At 48.6% G+C, this 22,243-nt stretch overlaps 2 protein-coding genes across 9 annotated transcripts in view; both read right to left on the bottom strand.

Moving 5' to 3' along the window:
- Positions 1–894: 894 nt before the first annotated feature.
- On the bottom strand, positions 895–10,085 carry camlg (calcium modulating ligand). 4 transcript variants are annotated; one of them, XM_079585606.1, is made up of 4 exons: positions 9,358–10,085; positions 8,292–8,647; positions 7,880–7,945; positions 895–1,786 (listed from the first exon to the last, which is right to left on the bottom strand). In XM_079585606.1, exons 1-4 carry the CDS (start codon positions 9,503–9,505, stop codon positions 1,595–1,597), a joined length of 762 nt encoding a protein of 253 aa, XP_079441732.1. In that variant the 5' UTR covers positions 9,506–10,085; the 3' UTR covers positions 895–1,594. The 4 variants fall into 4 exon arrangements, with proteins under 4 accessions (XP_079441732.1, XP_079441731.1, XP_079441730.1 ...); XM_079585605.1 differs by having other exon boundaries at positions 7,853–7,945; positions 8,292–8,644; positions 9,358–9,639; XM_079585604.1 differs by having other exon boundaries at positions 7,853–7,945; positions 9,358–9,638.
- Positions 10,086–10,429: 344 nt separating this feature from the next.
- The window catches only part of sec24a (SEC24 homolog A, COPII coat complex component), a 53,727-nt gene continuing 41,913 nt past the window's right edge, over positions 10,430–22,243 (bottom strand). For all 5 annotated transcript variants that reach the window (XM_079585603.1, XM_079585601.1, XM_079585602.1 and 2 more), the window contains exons 18-21: positions 21,820–21,924; positions 17,401–17,493; positions 12,028–12,131; positions 10,430–11,375 (exon numbers count right to left, since the gene is read on the bottom strand). In XM_079585603.1, coding sequence (XP_079441729.1) covers positions 11,261–11,375; positions 12,028–12,131; positions 17,401–17,493; positions 21,820–21,924 — 417 coding nt within the window. In that variant the 3' untranslated portion in view covers positions 10,430–11,260. The remainder of the gene's footprint in view (positions 11,376–12,027; positions 12,132–17,400; positions 17,494–21,819; positions 21,925–22,243) is intronic.

The raw sequence follows: 22,243 nt of genomic DNA, 5'->3' as shown, positions 1-22,243 counted from the left end.
GGGAAGAATAGCAACAACACCTCGTCATCGTCATCTTCCTCTCCCGCTAACGGATCAAGGACGGTAAGGACGGGAGACACCCTCTCCATCATCTCTACCCATGAGCCAGCGGCCTGGGGGCCATCCATGGGTTCGTCTCTGGGTTAAGCAGAGAGGCATGGGTCCGACTTACCCGCGACTGCCACACGGAGTCTCCTTTCTCAGGTCTCAGTCGAGAACATTGCGCACCCTCGGGTTGGATAGCGCTGCCTGAGCGTGATTAGTGCCACAACAGGAGATGCAGAGAGCGTGTGAATCTACATCTACTTTCCAAATCTACATTCCACATGATGCAGAGGACGACCTTTTCCTCCGGGGCTCTCCGGCTCTTTCACAGTAGCCATGATGGAGCCTGCAGTCTCTTCGTACGGTAAGTTACACCACAACGTGACAACTACAATGGAGATGGTCTGTGATTAGAGAGCTCTCCTTTTCCTTCTTTTTGTTGTGTAGTGAGCAACCCAAAAACTTAGAAAATAACTGCAAACTTAGAGCAGAAAATTTGCCCTGACGTGTTAGTTATCTCACTCTAATTGACAAAGTCACTCAACAACTTAAGGAACTATTGCGTTAGGGACGTTCCCTTCAGCGGCTCCATCAGTAAACTGTTAAGCAAAGAATTCCCAAAATCTGCTGAGGACAGCTTACGAAAATCTTCCATGGAGAAGAGAGCGAGAATGACGAAACGGCAGGTATCTGCAGATTACATACAGGGAGGCGGGACTCCCTGATCACTGCAGCGATTGGTCTGCCATGGTTGGCAGACGTGGTGTCATTGGTGCTTCTGCGATCGGGCATTCCCATAGTGAGATACCGAACAATTGTTAGAAAGTGAGGAATCACACAGACAGCAGTCAGAAGGACACCTTTATGTTTATTGGTATAATCAAAGATATTATTATCGCCTCATATTAGTGTGAAAAACACAGATATATATTAGAATATCAGTTTTGCAGGATTATGTAAACATGATCAGAAACAACTAAATAAAGGTGATCATCTGTCCCATAATGACAGAACATTACTGTATTTACAATAAATCAAACAGAAATCAATAGATCATGCAGATCTATGGTAAACTCATGTTTATGAGCAGCGCAATAATACTAAAGTCTCATGAAATAATAAAACACATCATCAACGGCAAATCAGAGAATGTGCTTTTCTTCAGAAACACTTAGAAAACAGAAGTCTGACATAAACCTGCTGGTTCTTCTGGTCCGACTGTTTAACAGAAAACTAACGGATCTGGATCATTCATCACTCCAACATCACATTAAACCAAAGCAGTGATTACAGATATAAGAGGATGCAAAAAAACAGGCTTCATGTTCATGATTTTAGCGTTAAATATGAATCAGTTCGAGAGCTTCACTAGTCTCGCAGCGGTCAACATCAACTCTCACCTTCACCAACTGAGGAAAACTACTGGAGATGAAGACGAAGGACAGTACACGTGACGGATGGAGCTCAGGCTTGCAGAAAACATGTGTTTCACAGCTGTGATGGCCACAGGAGAGGAAGAGGAGGAGGAAGAGGAGTGTGTGTGTGTGTCTCAGGACCCGTCAGAGCCGCACAGCAGCAGCAGCTCGTGACACATGACGAAGCTGAAGAAGTACACACACAGGTCTGAGAACACGAGGCTCATCTTCCTGTAGGTGTCCATGGAGCGGTTGATGAGCTCGGAGGGAATCCCGGACAGCAGGAGAGCAGCGGTCAACACCGTCGCCTGGCTCTTCTTCTCCACCTGAGAGTTAGAACAGGGAAACTTTACTATAGTAACCCACCTGAGGGTCAGAACAGGGAAACCTCAACTAAAGTAACCCACCTGGGGGTCAGACCAGGGAAACCTCAACTATAGTAACCCACCTGAGAGTCAGACCAGGGAAACCTCAACTATAGTAACCCACCTGGGGGTCAGACCAGGGAAACCTCAACTATAGTAACCCACCTGTGGGTCAGACCAGGGAAACCTCAACTATAGTAACCCACCTGAGGGTCAGACCAGGGAAACCTCAACTATAGTAACCCACCTGAGGGTCAGACCAGGGAAACCTCAACTATAGTAACCCACCTGAGGGTCAGACCAAGGAAACCTCAACTATAGTAACCCACCTGAGGGTCAAACCAGGGAAACCTCAACTATAGTAACCCACCTGAGGGTCAGACCAGGGAAACCTCAACTATAGTAACCCACCTGTGGGTCACACCAGGGAAACCTCAACTATAGTAACCCACCTGAGGGTCAAACCAGGGAAACCTCAACTATAGTAACCCACCTGAGGGTCAGACCAGGGAAACCTCAACTATAGTAACCCACCTGGGGGTCAGACCAGGGAAACCTCAACTATAGTAACCCACCTGAGGGTCAAACCAGGGAAACCTCAACTATAGTAACCCACCTGAGGGTCAAACCAGGGAAACCTCAACTATAGTAACCCACCTGAGGGTCACACCAGGGAAACCTCAACTATAGTAACCCACCTGAGGGTCAAACCAGGGAAACCTCAACTATAGTAACCCACCTGGGGGTCAGACCAGGGAAACCTCAACTATAGTAACCCACCTGAGGGTCAAACCAGGGAAACCTCAACTATAGTAACCCACCTGGGGGTCAGACCAGGGAAACCTCAACTATAGTAACCCACCTGAGGGTCAAACCAGGGAAACCTCAACTATAGTAACCCACCTGGGGGTCAGACCAGGGAAACCTCAACTATAGTAACCCACCTGAGGGTCAGACCAGGGAAACCTCAACTATAGTAACCCACCTGGGGGTCAGACCAGGGAAACCTCAACTATAGTAACCCACCTGGGGGTCAGACCAGGGAAACCTCAACTATAGTAACCCACCTGAGGGTCAGACCAGGGAAACCTCAACTATAGTAACCCACCTGAGGGTCAAACCAGGGAAACCTCAACTATAGTAACCCACCTGGGGGTCAGACCAGGGAAACCTCAACTATAGTAACCCACCTGAGGGTCAGACCAGGGAAACCTCAACTATAGTAACCCACCTGAGGGTCAAACCAGGGAAACCTCAACTATAGTAACCCACCTGGGGGTCAGACCAGGGAAACCTCAACTATAGTAACCCACCTGAGGGTCAAACCAGGGAAACCTCAACTATAGTAACCCACCTGTCGGTCAGACCAGGGAAACCTCAACTATAGTAACCCACCTGAGGGTCAGACCAGGGAAACCTCAACTATAGTAACCCACCTGAGGGTCAAACCAGGGAAACCTCAACTATAGTAACCCACCTGAGGGTCAGACCAGGGAAACCTCAACTATAGTAACCCACCTGGGGGTCAGACCAGGGAAACCTCAACTATAGTAACCCACCTGGGGGTCAAACCAGGGAAACCTCAACTATAGTAACCCACCTGTGGGTCAGACCAGGGAAACCTCAACTATAGTAACCCACCTGGGGGTCAGACCAGGGAAACCTCAACTATAGTAACCCACCTGGGGGTCAGACCAGGGAAACCTCAACTATAGTAACCCACCTGAGGGTCAAACCAGGGAAACCTCAACTATAGTAACCCACCTGTGGGTCAGACCAGGGAAACCTCAACTATAGTAACCCACCTGAGGGTCAGACCAGGGAAACCTCAACTATAGTAACCCACCTGGGGGTCAGACCAGGGAAACCTCAACTATAGTAACCCACCTGGGGGTCAGATCAGGGAAACCTCAACTATAGTAACCCACCTGAGGGTCAAACCAGGGAAACCTCAACTATAGTAACCCACCTGTCGGTCAGACCAGGGAAACCTCAACTATAGTAACCCACCTGGGGGTCAGACCAGGGAAACCTCAACTATAGTAACCCACCTGAGGGTCAGACCAGGGAAACCTCAACTATAGTAACCCACCTGAGGGTCAAACCAGGGAAACCTCAACTATAGTAACCCACCTGTGGGTCACACCAGGGAAACCTCAACTATAGTAACCCACCTGTGGGTCACACCAGGGAAACCTCAACTATAGTAACCCACCTGAGGGTCAGACCAGGGAAACCTCAACTATAGTAACCCACCTGGGGGTCAGACCAGGGAAACCTCAACTATAGTAACCCACCTGAGGGTCAGACCAGGGAAACCTCAACTATAGTAACCCACCTGAGGGTCAGACCAGGGAAACCTCAACTATAGTAACCCACCTGGGGGTCAGACCAGGGAAACCTCAACTATAGTAACCCACCTGAGGGTCAAACCAGGGAAACCTCAACTATAGTAACCCACCTGGGGGTCAGACCAGGGAAACCTCAACTATAGTAACCCACCTGAGGGTCAAACCAGGGAAACCTCAACTATAGTAACCCACCTGAGGGTCAGACCAGGGAAACCTCAATTATAGTAACCCACCTGGGGGTCAGACCAGGGAAACCTCAACTATAGTAACCCACCTGAGGGTCAGACCAGGGAAACCTCAACTATAGTAACCCACCTGAGGGTCGGACCAGGGAAACCTCAACTATAGTAACCCACCTGAGGGTCAGACCAGGGAAACCCCAACTATAGTAACCCACCTGGGGGTCAGACCAGGGAAACCTCAACTATAGTAACCCACCTGGGGGTCAGACCAGGGAAACCTCAACTATAGTAACCCACCTGAGGGTCAGACCAGGGAAACCTCAACTATAGTAACCCACCTGAGGGTCAAACCAGGGAAACCTCAACTATAGTAACCCACCTGAGGATCAGACCAGGGAAACCTCAACTATAGTAACCCACCTGGGGGACAGACCAGGGAAACCTCAACTATAGTAACCCACCTGAGGATCAGACCAGGGAAACCTCAACTATAGTAACCCACCTGAGGGTCAAACCAGGGAAACCTCAATTATAGTAACCCACCTGGGGGTCAGACCAGGGAAACCTCAACTATAGTAACCCACCTGAGGGTCAAACCAGGGAAACCTAAACTATAGTAACCCACCTGAGGGTCAGACCAGGGAAACCTCAACTATAGTAACCCACCTGGGGGTCAGACCAGGGAAACCTCAACTATAGTAACCCACTTGAGGGTCAGACCAGGGAAACCTCAACTATAGTAACCCACCTGAGGGTCAAACCAGGGAAACCTCAACTATAGTAACCCACCTGTGGGTCACACCAGGGAAACCTCAACTATAGTAACCCACCTGAGGGTCAAACCAGGGAAACCTCAACTATAGTAACCCACCTGGGGGTCAGACCAGGGAAACCTCAACTATAGTAACCCACCTGAGGGTCAGACCAGGGAAACCTCAACTATAGTAACCCACCTGGGGGTCAGACCAGGGAAACCTCAACTATAGTAACCCACCTGAGGGTCAGACCAGGGAAACCTCAACTATAGTAACCCACCTGAGGGTCAAACCAGGGAAACCTCAACTATAGTAACCCACCTGGGGGTCAGACCAGGGAAACCTCAACTATAGTAACCCACCTGAGGGTCAAACCAGGGAAACCTCAACTATAGTAACCCACCTGAGGGTCAGACCAGGGAAACCTCAACTATAGTAACCCACCTGGGGGTCAGACCAGGGAAACCTCAACTATAGTAACCCACCTGAGGGTCAAACCAGGGAAACCTCAACTATAGTAACCCACCTGTCGGTCAGACCAGGGAAACCTCAACTATAGTAACCCACCTGAGGGTCAGACCAGGGAAACCTCAACTATAGTAACCCACCTGTGGGTCAGACCAGGGAAACCTCAACTATAGTAACCCACCTGGGGGTCAGACCAGGGAAACCTCAACTATAGTAACCCACCTGGGGGTCAGACCAGGGAAACCTCAACTATAGTAACCCACCTGAGGGTCAAACCAGGGAAACCTCAACTATAGTAACCCACCTGGGGGTCAGACCAGGGAAACCTCAACTATAGTAACCCACCTGAGGGTCAGACCAGGGAAACCTCAACTATAGTAACCCACCTGGGGGTCAGACCAGGGAAACCTCAACTATAGTAACCCACCTGAGGGTCAAACCAGGAAAACCTCAACTATAGTAACCCACCTGGGGGTCAGACCAGGGAAACCTCAACTATAGTAACCCACCTGAGGGTCAGACCAGGGAAACCTCAACTATAGTAACCCACCTGGGGGTCAGACCAGGGAAACCTCAACTATAGTAACCCACCTGAGGGTCAAACCAGGGAAACCTCAACTATAGTAACCCACCTGGGGGTCAGACCAGGGAAACCTCAACTATAGTAACCCACCTGAGGGTCAAACCAGGGAAACCTCAACTATAGTAACCCACCTGAGGGTCAGACCAGGGAAACCTCAACTATAGTAACCCACCTGAGGGTCACACCAGGGAAACCTCAACTATAGTAACCCACCTGGGGGTCAGACCAGGGAAACCTCAACTATAGTAACCCACCTGAGGGTCAAACCAGGGAAACCTCAACTATAGTAACCCACCTGGGGGTCAGACCAGGGAAACCTCAACTATAGTAACCCACCTGAGGGTCAGACCAGGGAAACCTCAACTATAGTAACCCACCTGGGGGTCAGACCAGGGAAACCTCAACTATAGTAACCCACCTGAGGGTCAGACCAGGGAAACCTCAACTATAGTAACCCACCTGTCGGTCAGACCAGGGAAACCTCAACTATAGTAACCCACCTGTGGGTCAGACCAGGGAAACCTCAACTATAGTAACCCACCTGAGGGTCAGACCAGGGAAACCTCAACTATAGTAACCCACCTGAGGGTCAGACCAGGGAAACCTCAACTATAGTAACCCACCTGAGGGTCAGACCAGGGAAACCTCAACTATAGTAACCCACCTGTCGGTCAGACCAGGGAAACCTCAACTATAGTAACCCACCTGAGGGTCAAACCAGGGAAACCTCAACTATAGTAACCCACCTGGGGGTCAGACCAGGGAAACCTCAACTATAGTAACCCACCTGAGGGTCAGACCAGGGAAACCTCAACTATAGTAACCCACCTGAGGGTCAAACCAGGGAAACCTCAACTATAGTAACCCACCTGAGGGTCAAACCAGGGAAACCTCAACTATAGTAACCCACCTGGGGGTCAGACCAGGGAAACCTCAACTATAGTAACCCACCTGAGGGTCAAACCAGGGAAACCTCAACTATAGTAACCCACCTGAGGGTCAAACCAGGGAAACCTCAACTATAGTAACCCACCTGGGGGTCAGACCAGGGAAACCTCAACTATAGTAACCCACCTGAGGGTCAGACCAGGGAAACCTCAACTATAGTAACCCACCTGAGGGTCAAACCAGGGAAACCTCAACTATAGTAACCCACCTGAGGGTCAGACCAGGGAAACCTCAACTATAGTAACCCACCTGAGGATCAGACCAGGGAAACCTCAACTATAGTAACCCACCTGGGGGTCAGACCAGGGAAACCTCAACTATAGTAACCCACCTGAGGGTCAAACCAGGGAAACCTCAACTATAGTAACCCACCTGGGGGTCAGACCAGGGAAACCTCAACTATAGTAACCCACCTGAGGATCAGAACAGGTTTTCTTTGTAACTTATAAATAAAAATATAAAATAATATAATATGAATAAAATATAGTTTAATCTTCTCTCTCTCTCTCTGTGTTTTGAGTGTGTGCGGTTATGAGGACAAATGTGCAAGTCCTGATTTTCGCCTCTTCTTCGGCATTTTAAATTATTTGAATGTGTAAATTGTCAAGACATTATAAACTTTCACTCTATGATGGTTACATTTAGCAGTTCATCTTCTAATATATAGTAGTTTAATAGCATAATTAACCTCATGTCATCCCACATGTTATTATCATCACACAACTTATCATTCAACTTACATTATCAGTTCCAAAGCAGAGACAAACCTTTGGGAAGTATTTGTGCAATCCCATGAATCCCAGCTCCAGAGTGAGGAACGGAGCAAATATGGACTGTGGAAACACAAGACACAGCGTTGAGATGAGCCAAGTCCAGTCCAGTCAAGTCACCTTTATTTATACAGCGCTTTAACTATATAGAATGTTTCACAGCAGCTTTACAGAGATAACAGGAGATTACAGTAACAGTGTTTAGGCTTTACAGCAGCTCTAGAATAAAGTCATTGTCCAGATAAAGTTAGATTTGATGGATTCACTTCCGTCGCAACGATCATTAGTGATTAACTTGAGAGCTCTGTCCTGAGATCCAGGCTGATCTTTCTCAAATGCTGCATGGGTGGTATCGAAGTGACAAATGAGCGCTGGAGAAACACACACACACCTGCTCCGCGACACTCACCAGATACTGGCAGACGAAGATGCGCACGAAGAGTGCGAGAGCGACGCTGGCGGCGAGCCGGAACAGGCAGAATGCGTCCAGGTCGTCGGGCTCGGTGCCGGCGCGGTCCGGAGCCGGCTTCTCTCCGGCCAGATGCCCACGCAGCTTCATGGCGTCATCGAGCCGGGACAGGTACTTCTTCAGACCCCTGCGGGGAGAGGCCGGCAGCTCTCGGGGGGAGTCCTCTTCTCCCGCCGCCTCGCTGGCGCTCCTGTCGGTCTCGGCCGGGTGAGGAGACAGTCTCTTAGCGGAGCCGGACCACGGCTCGTGCCGCTCCAGATCCAGGTGGAACCGCGGCTCCAGGGCGCTTCGGGCTGCTTTACAAACACAAACCAAAATCATTTATATTCATTTCATCATAATTAGAGCTGTCGTGATAACCGCAATATCCGAATATCCGCAAACCACAATACTGACAAGTTTCTATTAGGGAGTTTTAAGTTAAGTCTAAAAGTCAGATTTTCATGATGTGTCCCTTTATATTCCAAGTCGATATTTTAGTCTGTGCCGGTTTTAGTTCATGCATGAACAACGCTTCACTAAACATTATTTATAGCACCAATAATTTGTGCTTTCATACTTTAGATATTATATTATTACCTGTTCTGCAATATTTAATGTATAAATCCATCATAAAAATCGGTCGAAAAATAGTAGAAACCTAATGTCTTTATAAAGGTATTGTTATTGCGTTATTACTGTAATAAAACCTGCCTAATGTGCAATTGAACAGTCTGAACGCAGATAAGCTGTTAGTTTGAACCTGTAATATTACAGTAATGCAGCTGACAGGTTCCCAGTATATTGACCTGATATTTATATATTCGAGTATTGCACATTGTAAACACAGACACATTGTGCTTGAGATCCTGCACTTTTTCCACGCGCCTCGTCAGATTGATCACGTGATGCTGTTGCTGATCTGAGATCAGGTGTAGCTCATTAAACACCTCTGCAGCCCGCTGTACAGTAATGACTCGTATGGAGAAGTGCTGTAGTAAAGAGAGAGTGTGATAGCCGAACCCACATCTGTCCGCGCTGCTGTCCTCAGGCTGACTGAATCCCACGATCTTCTTCATGCGATCCTCGGAGTTCTGCATCAACTTCCGCCTCCGGATCTCCGCGCGCCTCTGAGCGGCCGTGCGCGCGCCCTCGCTCTCCTCACACACCTCCATCACGCAGATATCGGCGATATTACTGCAGTTATTACTGATAATAATCCGTCCGCAGATCCTCTCTCTGTCTGTGTGAGTGAGTGTGTTATTACTGACGGGGCGGGGTCTGGCGCAGTATCATGACGTCACGCGCAACGCGTCTCCTATGAATGACGAACCCGTTTCAAAATAAAAGCCAGAGCTCATTAAACTTCTGAATCACATATTTTTTTTTGTCTTCAAAACGGCAAAATTCACTAAAAGATGATGGCTTGATAGTGGAAAGTAATGATTTAATGTTAAAAAAAATTATGTCTGGTGTTTACATTTGTATTTACACTTCAAAACCCAAAGTTGTGTTTATTTGTGAAGATCTTGATGAACAAAACCTGTAAGAAACATAAACCAATCCAAAGGCCAATGGAAAAATCCTGTTGGCTTTTTGTCAAGAGAAGCCTGCTTATTTTTAGTTATAGAAACATGTTAGGGAAATATAAACACTGCACAACCATTCAAATCTACATTTCCAGAACGCATAACGGATTTTGAAGGATGTCACAGACGGAAAAATACATGCATTTAAAAAAATAATTAGGATTATGAGCATCACTTGATTGTGTGTGTGTGTGGGGAATTGATTGGATGGTGGTGGTTTGCTATTGGCTGATCTGATGTGATTGACAGGTTATAGCTCCGCCCTCGTCGTCAGAGAAGAGCATCCATCTGTGTGTGGATTCAGGAACATCCCTGGAGATCTGCAGCCACACACCGTTTATAATAAACACACCAACATACTGTATGTGTATTAAAAAACCATTGCCGATTTTGATGTTATGCTGAACACGACCCGGACCCGCTGACACACACACACGCTGACACACACACACACACACGCTGACACACACACACACACACACACGCTGACACACACACACACACGGCTGGTTCAGTAGAGCTCATGCGAGGCTTCCTCTTTAATGATCAGTTCATTCCTTCAGGAAGTTCACATGTACAAAATTGCAGAGAATTTACAAATAATTGCTCTCACACACACACACACACACACACACACACACACACACAGTTGTCATGTGTGCCGACATGAGCCGAGGAAACCAGAGGTTAGCAATTATAAAAATATCCCTCAGAATGATAACTTTGATTACCCAAGAAACATCAGCACACATGATGACGACCCCCCCCCCTCACACACTCATGACACACACTCATGACACACACTCATTACACACACTCATTACACACACTCATTACACACACTCATTACACACACTGATCTGCTAGTGGTGGACACATGATGATCCGGATTACATTTCGAGCTCTAAGATCACAGTCCGCATCTCTCGCTCCGCCCAGATTTACACATTCATAAAAATCTCTTCATGGGGAAATCATAAAGTCCCAAGCAGTTTATTTTCACCTTGCATCATCTGAATAAAGTCTTTACTAAAATTAACAATCTTGACTATAATATAGGTATATGAATATACATGTTTGCAGATGATGTAGAACACACACTCCTCCACCGGCCGCGGACAGCACACGCTCAACTCTTGCCTGATCCGTTACCCATGACTGGAGACACCTGGACAGGTGTGTGTGTGAGGTGTGTGTGAGGTGTGGAGTCTGCGTCTGGACAGCACTCGTTAGAAAGGTTGTAAGAAAGTCATAAGAAGTTTTTTTTCCTACATTTTCATTATTTTTTTAGTAAAAGGCAATAACTGATCACGGCTGTGCGCTGGACGCTGTAGTGTCGCTTCACTTGCAGATCTGCTGCTGCAGGTGCAGGAGGAACTCGTAGTACGACAGCGCGGACTCACTGAGGTCTTCAATCAGGTACTGTAGGAACTCCGCCTTCAGCGGGCTCTCGTCTCTGAAACACACACACGGCTTCAGTCTCGCTGACAGCACTGCGCTCTCACAAACACTCATGACAGAAGGATGCACATGACAAACATCAATGTTCAGAGCACACAAGGAATCTATTATAATGCATTTAACTTTGGTTACATAAAGATTAGCATAACGCACATTATGAACAGCTTTATAATGCATTATAACACAAAGGCTTTAAGACACACATTTCGATGCTAAAAGCAAAAATCATCCTTTTAGTTTGAGCCGTTCACTCATATTTATTATGTTTATTAACCAGGCGCTGAAGCGCATAATTAGTGTCTGTCTGTCAGGTGTCCAGTAATTAATCAATATTCATAAGCAGTCTTGACCTCCAGTATGTACAGACGTCAATATCAACATTAGTTTCTATTGTTATGAATGTTATGGCCATAAAAGCTTGACTCTCTGCTAATCTCTCAGTCATTAAACAATGCTGCTTATATTTCCCAACAAATGTTCAAATGCTGATCAGAGTGCAGATGATCTGATGCCACGTTACATTATTCACACACTTATGCTGCATTTGATGTGGATGACCTTCATTTCACTTTAATTGTAATGAAATAAATGGACAACAGTGATGGTGTGTGTGTGTGTGTGTGAGAGAGTGTGTGTGTGTGTCTGACCTGATGACGTGCAGGACGGGGTGGAACGGCCGGCGTTCTCTCAGCCAGTCGATCAGAGCTCGGATGCGGGAGGATTCTGCAGTGTCCAACTCTGGCAGCTGATCCTGAGAGGACACAACAGCGTCAGTCACGTGACCCCAGAGCGACAGGCCGGTCACGTGACCCCAGAGCGACAGGCCGGTCACGTGACCCCAGAGCGACAGGCCGGTCACGTGACCCCAGAGCGACAGGCCGGTCACGTGACCCCAGAGCGACAGGCCGGTCACGTGACCCCAGAGCGACAGGCCGGTCACGTGACCCCAGAGCGACAGGCCGGTCACGTGACCCCAGAGCGACAGGCCGGTCACGTGACCCCAGAGCGACAGGCCGGTCACGTGACCCCAGAGCGACAGGCCGGTCACGTGACCCCAGAGCGACAGGCCGGTCACGTGACCCCAGAGCGACAGGCCGGTCACGTGACCCCAGAGCGACAGGCCGGTCACGTGACCCCAGAGCGACAGGCCGGTCACGTGACCCCAGAGCGACAGGCCGGTCACGTGATCCCCAGAGCGACAGGCCGGTCACGTGACCCCAGAGCGACAGGCCGGTCACGTGACCCCAGAGCGACAGGCCGGTCGCGTCAGGTAGTGCGCGCGAACGTCAGGTAGTGCGCGCGAACGTCAGGTAGTGCGCGCGAACGTCAGGTAGTGCGTGAGTATCAGGTAGTGCGCGCGAACGTCAGGTAGTGCGCGTGAGCGTCAGGTAGTGCGTGTGAGCGTCAGGTAGTGCGTGTGAGCGTCAGGTAGTGCGTGTGAGCGTCAGGTAGTGCGTGTGAGCGTCAGGTAGTGCGTGTGAGCGTCAGGTAGTGCGTGCGAGCGTCAGGTAGTGCGTGTGAGCGCCAGGTAGTGCGCATGTCAGGTAGTGCGTGTGAGCGTCAGGTAGTGCGCGCGTGCGTCAGGTAGTGCGTGTGAGCGCCAGGTAGTGCGCATGTCAGGTAGTGCGTGTGAGCGTCAGGTAGTGCGCGCGTGCGTCAGGTAGTGCGTGTGAGCGTCAGGTAGTGCGTGTGAGCGTCAGGTAGTGCATGCGTGCGTCAGGTAGTGCGCGCGAACGTCAGGTAGTGCGCGCGAGCGTCAGGTAGTGCGTGCGTGCGTCAGGTAGTGCGCGTGAGCGTCAGGTAGTGCGTGTGAGCGTCAGGTAGTGCGTGTGAGCGTCAGGTAGTGCATGTGTGCGTCAGGTAGTGCGCGTGAGCGTCAGGTAGTGCGTGCGAGTATCAGGTAGTGCGTGTGAGCGTCAGGTAGTGCGTGTGAGCGTCAGGTAGTGCGTGTGAGCGTCAGGTAGTGCGTGTGAGCGTCAGGTAGTGCGTGCGAGCGTCAGGTAGTGCGTGCGAGCGTCAGGTAGTGCGTGTGAGCGTCAGGTAGTGCGTGCGAGCGTCAGGTAGTGCGCGTGAGCGTCAGGTAGTGCGCATGTCAGGTAGTGCGTGTGAGCGTCAGGTAGTGCGTGTGAGCGTCAGGTAGTGCGCATGTCAGGTAGTGCGTGTGAGCGTCAGGTAGTGCGCGCGTGCGTCAGGTAGTGCGTGTGAGCGTCAGGTAGTGCGTGTGAGCGTCAGGTAGTGCGTGCGTGCGTCAGGTAGTGCGCGCGAACGTCAGGTAGTGCGCGCGAGCGTCAGGTAGTGCGTGCGTGCGTCAGGTAGTGCGCGTGAGCGTCAGGTAGTGCGTGTGAGCGTCAGGTAGTGCGTGTGAGCGTCAGGTAGTGCATGTGTGCGTCAGGTAGTGCGCGTGAGCGTCAGGTAGTGCGTGCGAGTATCAGGTAGTGCGTGTGAGCGTCAGGTAGTGCGTGTGAGCGTCAGGTAGTGCGTGCGAGCGTCAGGTAGTGCGTGCGAGCGTCAGGTAGTGCGTGCGAGCGTCAGGTAGTGCGTGCGAGCGTCAGGTAGTGCGTGCGAGCGTCAGGTAGTGCGTGCGAGCGTCAGGTAGTGCGTGCGAGCGTCAGGTAGTGCGTGCGAGCGTCAGGTAGTGCGTGCGAGCGTCAGGTAGTGCGTGCGAGCGTCAGGTAGTGCGTGCGAGCGTCAGGTAGTGCGTGCGAGCGTCAGGTAGTGCGTGCGAGCGTCAGGTAGTGCGTGCGAGCGTCAGGTAGTGCGTGCGAGCGTCAGGTAGTGCGTGCGAGCGTCAGGTAGTGCGTGCGAGCGTCAGGTAGTGCGTGCGAGCGTCAGGTAGTGCGTGCGAGCGTCAGGTAGTGCGTGCGAGCGTCAGGTAGTGCGTGCGAGCGTCAGGTAGTGCGTGTGAGCGTCAGGTAGTGCGTGCGAGCGTCAGGTAGTGCGTGCGAGCGTCAGGTAGTGCGTGCGAGCGTCAGGTAGTGCGTGTGAGCTAGAGTGCGGATCGGGCCGACTTTTTTAGTCCGAGCCCGGCCCGCGTCCGACAGGCACAAAGATATTTATGTTCGAGCCCGACAGTTAAAATCCCATCTTTTTCTCATACTAATGACAATTGTACGTTAGTTTGTGTGTAAAGCCCGCTTTTATTAAGCAACTGTAGGAAGGCAATCGGAAATGTCAACAGGATGAGCGCATCAGCGCGCGGAGCAACAAGCGCTCTTAACACCTGGCGCGCGCACATTATGCACGCGTTTCGTTGTCACGGCTACATAAACAAATGTCCGCACACAGGAAGTCGGATGTTATGGTAATATTTTACATGTATTTTAATCACAAAAACGAACGTTTGCATCAAGTGAAAGCATCAGGCACATCGGCTACCTACATAATAAGCGGTTTTAAATTTAAAATGTTCAATGCCTTATCGCGCTGATGTGACCGAGCCCGACCCGAACCCGACCATCATTTCTAAATATCTGTCCGAACCCGGCCCGGCCCGTCGGGCTCGGTTCGGGTATCTTGAGCGTCAGGTAGTGCGTGTGAGTATCAGGTAGTGTGTGTGAGCGTCAGGTAGTGTGTGTGAGCGTCAGGTAGTGCGTGTGAGCGTCAGGTAGTGTGTGTGAGCGTCAGGTAGTGCGTGTGAGCGTCAGGTAGTGCGTGTGAGCGTCAGGTAGTGCGTGTGAGCGTCAGGTAGTGCGTGCGTCAGGTAGTGCGTGCGAGCGTCAGGTAGTGCGTGCGAGCGTCAGGTAGTGCGTGCGAGCGTCAGGTAGTGCGTGTGAGCGTCAGGTAGTGCGTGTGAGCGTCAGGTAGTGCGTGTGAGCGTCAGGTAGTGCGTGTGAGCGTCAGGTAGTGCGTGTGAGCGTCAGGTAGTGCGTGTGAGCGTCAGGTAGTGCGTGTGAGCGTCAGGTAGTGTGAGCGTCAGGTAGTGCGTGCGTCAGGTAGTGCGTGTGAGCGTCAGGTAGTGCGTGTGAGTATCAGGTAGTGCGTGTGAGCGTCAGGTAGTGCGTGTGAGCGTCAGGTAGTGCGTGTGAGCGTCAGGTAGTGCGTGCGTCAGGTAGTGCGTGTGAGCGTCAGGTAGTGCGTGTGAGCGTCAGGTAGTGCGTGTGAGCGTCAGGTAGTGCGTGTGAGTATCAGGTAGTGCGTGTGAGCGTCAGGTAGTGCGTGCGTCAGGTAGTGCGTGTGAGCGTCAGGTAGTGCGTGTGAGTATCAGGTAGTGCGTGTGAGCGTCAGGTAGTGCGTGTGAGCGTCAGGTAGTGCGTGTGAGCGTCAGGTAGTGCGTGTGAGCGTCAGGTAGTGCGTGTGAGCGTCAGGTAGTGCGTGCGTCAGGTAGTGCGTGTGAGCGTCAGGTAGTGCGTGTGAGTGTCAGGTAGTGCGTGTGAGCGTCAGGTAGTGCGTGTGAGCATCAGGTAGTGCGTGTGAGCGTCAGGTAGTGCGTGTGAGTGTCAGGTAGTGCGTGTGAGCGTCAGGTAGTGCGTGTGAGGATCAGGTAGTGCGTGTGAGCGTCAGGTAGTGCGTGTGAGCGTCAGGTAGTGCGTGCGTCAGGTAGTGCGTGTGAGCGTCAGGTAGTGCGTGTGAGCGTCAGGTAGTGCGTGTGAGTATCAGGTAGTGCGTGTGAGCGTCAGGTAGTGCGTGTGAGCGTCAGGTAGTGCGTGTGAGCGTCAGGTAGTGCGTGTGAGCGTCAGGTAGTGCGTGTGAGCGTCAGGTAGAGCGTGTGAGTGTCAGGTAGTGCGTGTGAGCGTCAGGTAGTGCGTGCGAGCATCAGGTAGTGCGTGTGAGCGTCAGGTAGTGCGTGTGAGCGTCAGGTAGTGCGTGTGAGCGTCAGGTAGTGCGTGTGAGCGTCAGGTAGTGCGTGTGAGCGTCAGGTAGTGCGTGTGAGCGTCAGGTAGTGCGTGTGAGCGTCAGGTAGTGCGTGTGAGCGTCAGGTAGTGCGTGTGAGCGTCAGGTAGTGCGTGTGAGCGTCAGGTAGTGCGTGTGAGCGTCAGGTAGTGCGTGTGAGCGTCAGGTAGTGCGTGTGAGCGTCAGGTAGTGCGTGTGAGCGTCAGGTAGTGCGTGTGAGCGTCAGGTAGTGCGTGTGAGCGTCAGGTAGTGCGCGTGAGCGTCAGGTAGTGCGTGTGAGCATCAGGTAGTGCGTGTGAGCGTCAGGTAGTGCGTGTGAGCGTCAGGTAGTGCGTGCGAGTATCAGGTAGTGCGTGGGAGTATCAGGTAGTGCGTGCGAGTATCAGGTAGTGCGTGTGAGCGTCAGGTAGTGCGTGTGAGCGTCAGGTAGTGCGTGTGAGCGTCAGGTAGTGCGTGTGAGCGTCAGGTAGTGCGTGTGAGCGTCAGGTAGTGCGTGTGAGCGTCAGGTAGTGCGTGTGAGCGTCAGGTAGTGCGTGTGAGCGTCAGGTAGTGCGTGTGAGCGTCAGGTAGTGCGTGCGAGTATCAGGTAGTGCGTGGGAGTATCAGGTAGTGCGTGCGAGTATCAGGTAGTGCGTGTGAGCATCAGGTAGTGCGTGTGAGCGTCAGGTAGTGCGTGTGAGCGTCAGGTAGTGCGTGCGAGCGTCAGGTAGTGCGTGCGAGTATCAGGTAGTGCGTGTGAGCATCAGGTAGTGCGTGTGAGCGTCAGGTAGTGCGTGTGAGCGTCAGGTAGTGCGTGTGAGTGTCAGGTAGTGCGTGTGAGCGTCAGGTAGTGCGTGTGAGCGTCAGGTAGTGCGTGTGAGCGTCAGGTAGTGCGTGTGAGCATCAGGTAGTGCGTGTGAGCATCAGGTAGTGCGTGTGAGCGTCAGGTAGTGCGTGTGAGCGTCAGGTAGTGCGTGTGAGCATCAGGTAGTGCGTGTGAGCATCAGGTAGTGCGTGTGAGCGTCAGGTAGTGCGTGTGAGTATCAGGTAGTGCGTGTGAGCGTCAGGTAGTGCGTGTGAGTATCAGGTAGTGCGTGTGAGCGTCAGGTAGTGCGCGTGAGCGTCAGGTAGTGCGTGTGAGCGTCAGGTAGTGCGTGTGAGTATCAGGTAGTGCGTGCGAGTATCAGGTAGTGCGTGTGAGCGTCAGGTACCATGTTGAGAGGAACAGCAGCGTAGCTCTCCACTCCCAGCACTTGCGTGAGGAAAACTGGGTTACAGTTCCTTCCAATCCAGAGATACAGGACCTGAAAGAGACAAGCGGAGAGTGTGTGTGAGCCGCATTAACATCTGCATGGAGGACAGAACTCTCTAATATTGTTCAAGTCTTCATCTTGCTGCTAGAATGATTTTGTACACTGTAATGGATTATAAGACAATTAAACAGGATAGATTTTAAAGTGACTCTTTTCAACTTAAGATGTCATTATCTATGCGATGAAAAGCCGTGTAATATCCGGCTAGTTTGAGATCGTTCGCTAGAAGCTAGGCTAGAAGCTGCTCACTGGAACTCTTTCTTCACAGAAGCTTTTAATGATCTTAATGAATATTGCAACTAACAAACAATATTTTCTAGGGGTGTAACAATATATCGCAATACAAAACTGCAACAATATGTATCGTGGATAGTGACAATATCGAATCATACATTTTTTGTTATCCTTTTATGTCCTTATGTTTTATGTATCGCAATAATATCGTATCGTGAGTTCAGTATCGTGATATATGTCGTATCGTGAGTTCAGTATCGTGATATATATCGTATCGTGATGTATATCGTATCGTGAGTTCAGTATTGTGATATATATCGTATCGTGAGTTCAGTATCGTGATATATATCGTATCGTGAGTTCAGTATCGTGATGTATATCGTATCGTGAGTTCAGTATCGTGATATATATCGTATCGTGAGTTCAGTATCGTGATGTATATCGTATCGTGAGTTCAGTATCGTGATGTATATCGTATCGTGATGTATATCGTATCGTGAGTTCAGTATCGTGATATATGTCGTATCGTGAGTTCAGTATCGTGATATATATCGTATCGTGATATATATCGTATCGTGAGTTCAGTATCGTGATATATATCGTATCGTGAGTTCAGTATCGTGATGTATATCGTATCGTGATGTATATCGTATCGTGAGTTCAGTATCGTGATATATGTCGTATCGTGAGTTCAGTATCGTGATATATATCGTATCGTGATATATATCGTATCGTGAGTTCAGTATCGTGATGTATATCGTATCGTGAGTTCAGTATCGTGAGTTCAGTATCGTGATATATATCGTATCGTGAGTTCAGTATCGTGATGTATATCGTATCGTGAGTTCAGTATCGTGATGTATATCGTATCGTGATGTATATCGTATCGTGAGTTCAGTATCGTGATGTATATCGTATCGTGAGTTCAGTATCGTGAGTTCAGTATCGTGATGTTATATCGTATCGTGAGTTCAGTATCGTGAGTTCAGTATCGTGATGTATATCGTATCGTGAGTTCAGTATCGTGATATATATCGTATCGTGAGTTCAGTATCGTGAGTTCAGTATCGTGATGTATATCGTATCGTGAGTTCAGTATCGTGAGTTCAGTATCGTGATGTATATAGTATCGTGAGTTCAGTATCGTGATGTATATCGTATCGTGAGTTCAGTATCGTGATGTATATCGTATCGTGAGTTCAGTATCGTGAGTTCAGTATCGTGATGTATATCGTATCGTGAGTTCAGTATCGTGATGTATATCGTATCGTGAGTTCAGTATCGTGATATATATCGTATCGTGAGTTCAGTATCGTGAGTTCAGTATCGTGAGTTCAGTATCGTGATGTATATCGTATCGTGAGTTCAGTATCGTGATGTATATCGTATCGTGAGTTCAGTATCGTGATGTATATCGTATCGTGAGTTCAGTATCGTGAGTTCAGTATCGTGATATATATCGTATCGTGAGTTCAGTATCGTGATGTATATCGTATCGTGAGTTCAGTATCGTGATATATATCGTATCGTGAGTTCAGTATCGTGATATATATCGTATCGTGAGTTCAGTATCGTGATATATATCGTATCGTGAGTTCAGTATCGTGAGTTCAGTATCGTGATGTATATCGTATCGAGAGTTCAGTATCGTGAATTCAGTATCGTGATATATATCGTATCGTGAGTTCAGTATCGTGATGTATATCGTATCGTGAGTTCAGTATCGGGAGTTCAGTATCGTTATATATATCGTATCGTGAGTTCAGTATCGTGAGTTCAGTATCGTGAGTTCAGTATCGTGATATATATCGTATCGTGAGTTCAGTATCGTGATATATATCGTATCGTGAGTTCAGTATCGTGAGTTCAGTATCGTGATGTATATCGTGAGTTCAGTATCGTGATGTATATCGTATCGTGAGTTCAGTATCGTGATATATATCGTATCGTGAGTTCAGTATCGTGATGCATATCGTATCGTGAGTTCAGTATCGTGATGTATATCGTATCGCGAGTTCAGTATCGTGAGTTCAGTATCGTGATATATATCGTATCGTGAGTTCAGTATCGTGATGTATATCGTATCGTGAGTTCAGTATCGTGATGTATATCGTATCGCGAGTTCAGTATCGTGAGTTCAGTATCGTGATGTATATCGTATCGTGAGTTCAGTATCGTGAGTTCAGTATCGTGATGTATATCGTATCGTGAGTTCAGTATCGTGAGTTCAGTATCGTGATGTATATCGTATCGTGAGTTCAGTATCGTGATGTATATCGTATCGTGAGTTCAGTATCGTGATGTATATCGTATCGCGAGTTCAGTATCGTGAGTTCAGTATCGTGATATATATCGTATCGTGAGTTCAGTATCGTGATATATATCGTATCGTGAGTTAAGTATCGTGATATATATCGTATCGTGAGTTCAGTATCGTGATGTATATCGTATCGTGAGTTCAGTATCGTGATGTATATCGTATCGTGAGTTCAGTATCGTGATGTATATCGTATCGCGAGTTCAGTATCGTGAGTTCAGTATCGTGATATATATCGTATCGTGAGTTCAGTATCGTGATATATATCGTATCGTGAGTTCAGTATCGTGAGTTCAGTATCGTGAGTTCAGTATCGTGAGTTCAGTATCGTGAGTTCAGTATCGTATCGTGAGTTCAGTATCGTGATGTATATCGTATCGTGAGTTCAGTATCGTGATGTATATCGTATCGTGAGTTCAGTTTCGTGATATATATCGTATCGTGAGTTCAGTATCTTGAGTTCAGTATCGTGAGTTCAGTATCGTGATATATATCGTATCGTGAGTTCAGTATCGTGATGTATATCGTATCGTGAGTTCAGTATCGTGATGTATATCGTATCGTGAGTTCAGTATCGTGAATTCAGTATCGTGATATATATCGTATCGTGAGTTCAGTATCGTGATATATATCGTATCGTGAGTTCAGTATCGTGATGTATATCGTATCGTGAGTTCAGTATCGTGAGTTCAGTATCGTGATATATATCGTATCGTGAGTTCAGTATCGTGATATATATCGTATCGTGAGTTCAGTATCGTGATATATATCGTATCGTGAGTTCAGTATCGTGAGTTCAGTATCGTGAGTTCAGTATCGTGAATTCAGTATCGTGATATATATCGTATCGTGAGTTCAGTATCGTGAGTTCAGTATCGTGATATATATCGTATCGTGAGTTCAGTATCGTGATATATATCGTATCGTGAGTTCAGTATCGTGATATATATCGTATCGTGAGTTCAGTATCGTGATATATATCGTATCGTGAGTTCAGTATCGTGATATATATCGTATCGTGAGTTCAGTATCGTGATATATATCGTATCGTGAGTTCAGTATCGTGAGTTCAGTATCGTGAGTTCAGTATCGTGAGTTCAGTATCGTGATATATATCGTATCGTGAGTTCAGTATCGTGATATATATCGTATCGTGAGTTCAGTATCGTGAGTTCAGTATCGTGATATATATCGTATCGTGAGTTCAGTATCGTGATATATATCGTATCGTGAGTTCAGTATCGTGATATATATCGTATCGTGAGTTCAGTATCGTGAGTTCAGTATCGTGATATATATCGTATCGTGAGTTCAGTATCGTGATATATATCGTATCGTGAGTTCAGTATCGTGAGTTCAGTATCGTGAGTTCAGTATCGTGAGTTCAGTATCGTGAGTTCAGTATCGTGATATATATCGTATCGTGAGTTCAGTATCGTGAGTTCAGTATCGTGAGTTCAGTATCATGATGTATATCGTATCGTGACATGAGGGTATCGTTACACCCCTAATATTTACTACATTACTTGTATAGCGCTGGTTATTGGGTTATTGTGTGATAACAGACTTCTGGATGATTATAAACAACTGAGCCACAGTGAGTGTGTGTGTGTGTGTGTATTCACTGATCACAGTGAGTGCGTGTACTCACTGATCACAGTGTGTGTGTGTGTACTCACTGATCACAGTGAGTGTGAGTGAGTGTATGTGTGTACTTACTGAGCCACAGTGTGTGTGTGTGTGTGTGTGTGTGTGTGTGTACTCACTGTGCCACAGTCCATGAGGAAGGCAGCGTCTCTGCTCAGCTTCTCCACAGACAGCTGAAGCGCTCTGGGCTGAGGGATCGTGCGCTCGCTGACGTTCAGCGCCCCCTGTGTGTGAGAACACGCATCACATCATCATACAGGACACATCTGAACACACACATCATCATACAGGACACATCTGAACACACACATCTGAACACACACACATCATCATACAGGACACATCTGAACACACACACACATCATCATACAGGACACATCTGAACACACACACACATCATCATACAGGACACATCTGAACACACACACACACACATCATCATACAGGACACATCTGAACACACACACACATCATCATACAGGACACATCTGAACACACACACATCATCATACAGGACACATCTGAACACACACATCATCATAC

This window comes from Phoxinus phoxinus, assembly GCF_949152265.1.
Source record: "Phoxinus phoxinus genome assembly, chromosome: 17".
Taxonomy (NCBI): Eukaryota; Metazoa; Chordata; class Actinopteri; order Cypriniformes; family Leuciscidae; genus Phoxinus; species Phoxinus phoxinus.
The sequence above is the reverse complement of the archived record's forward strand: the minus strand, read 5'-3'. Positions and strand labels throughout refer to the sequence as shown.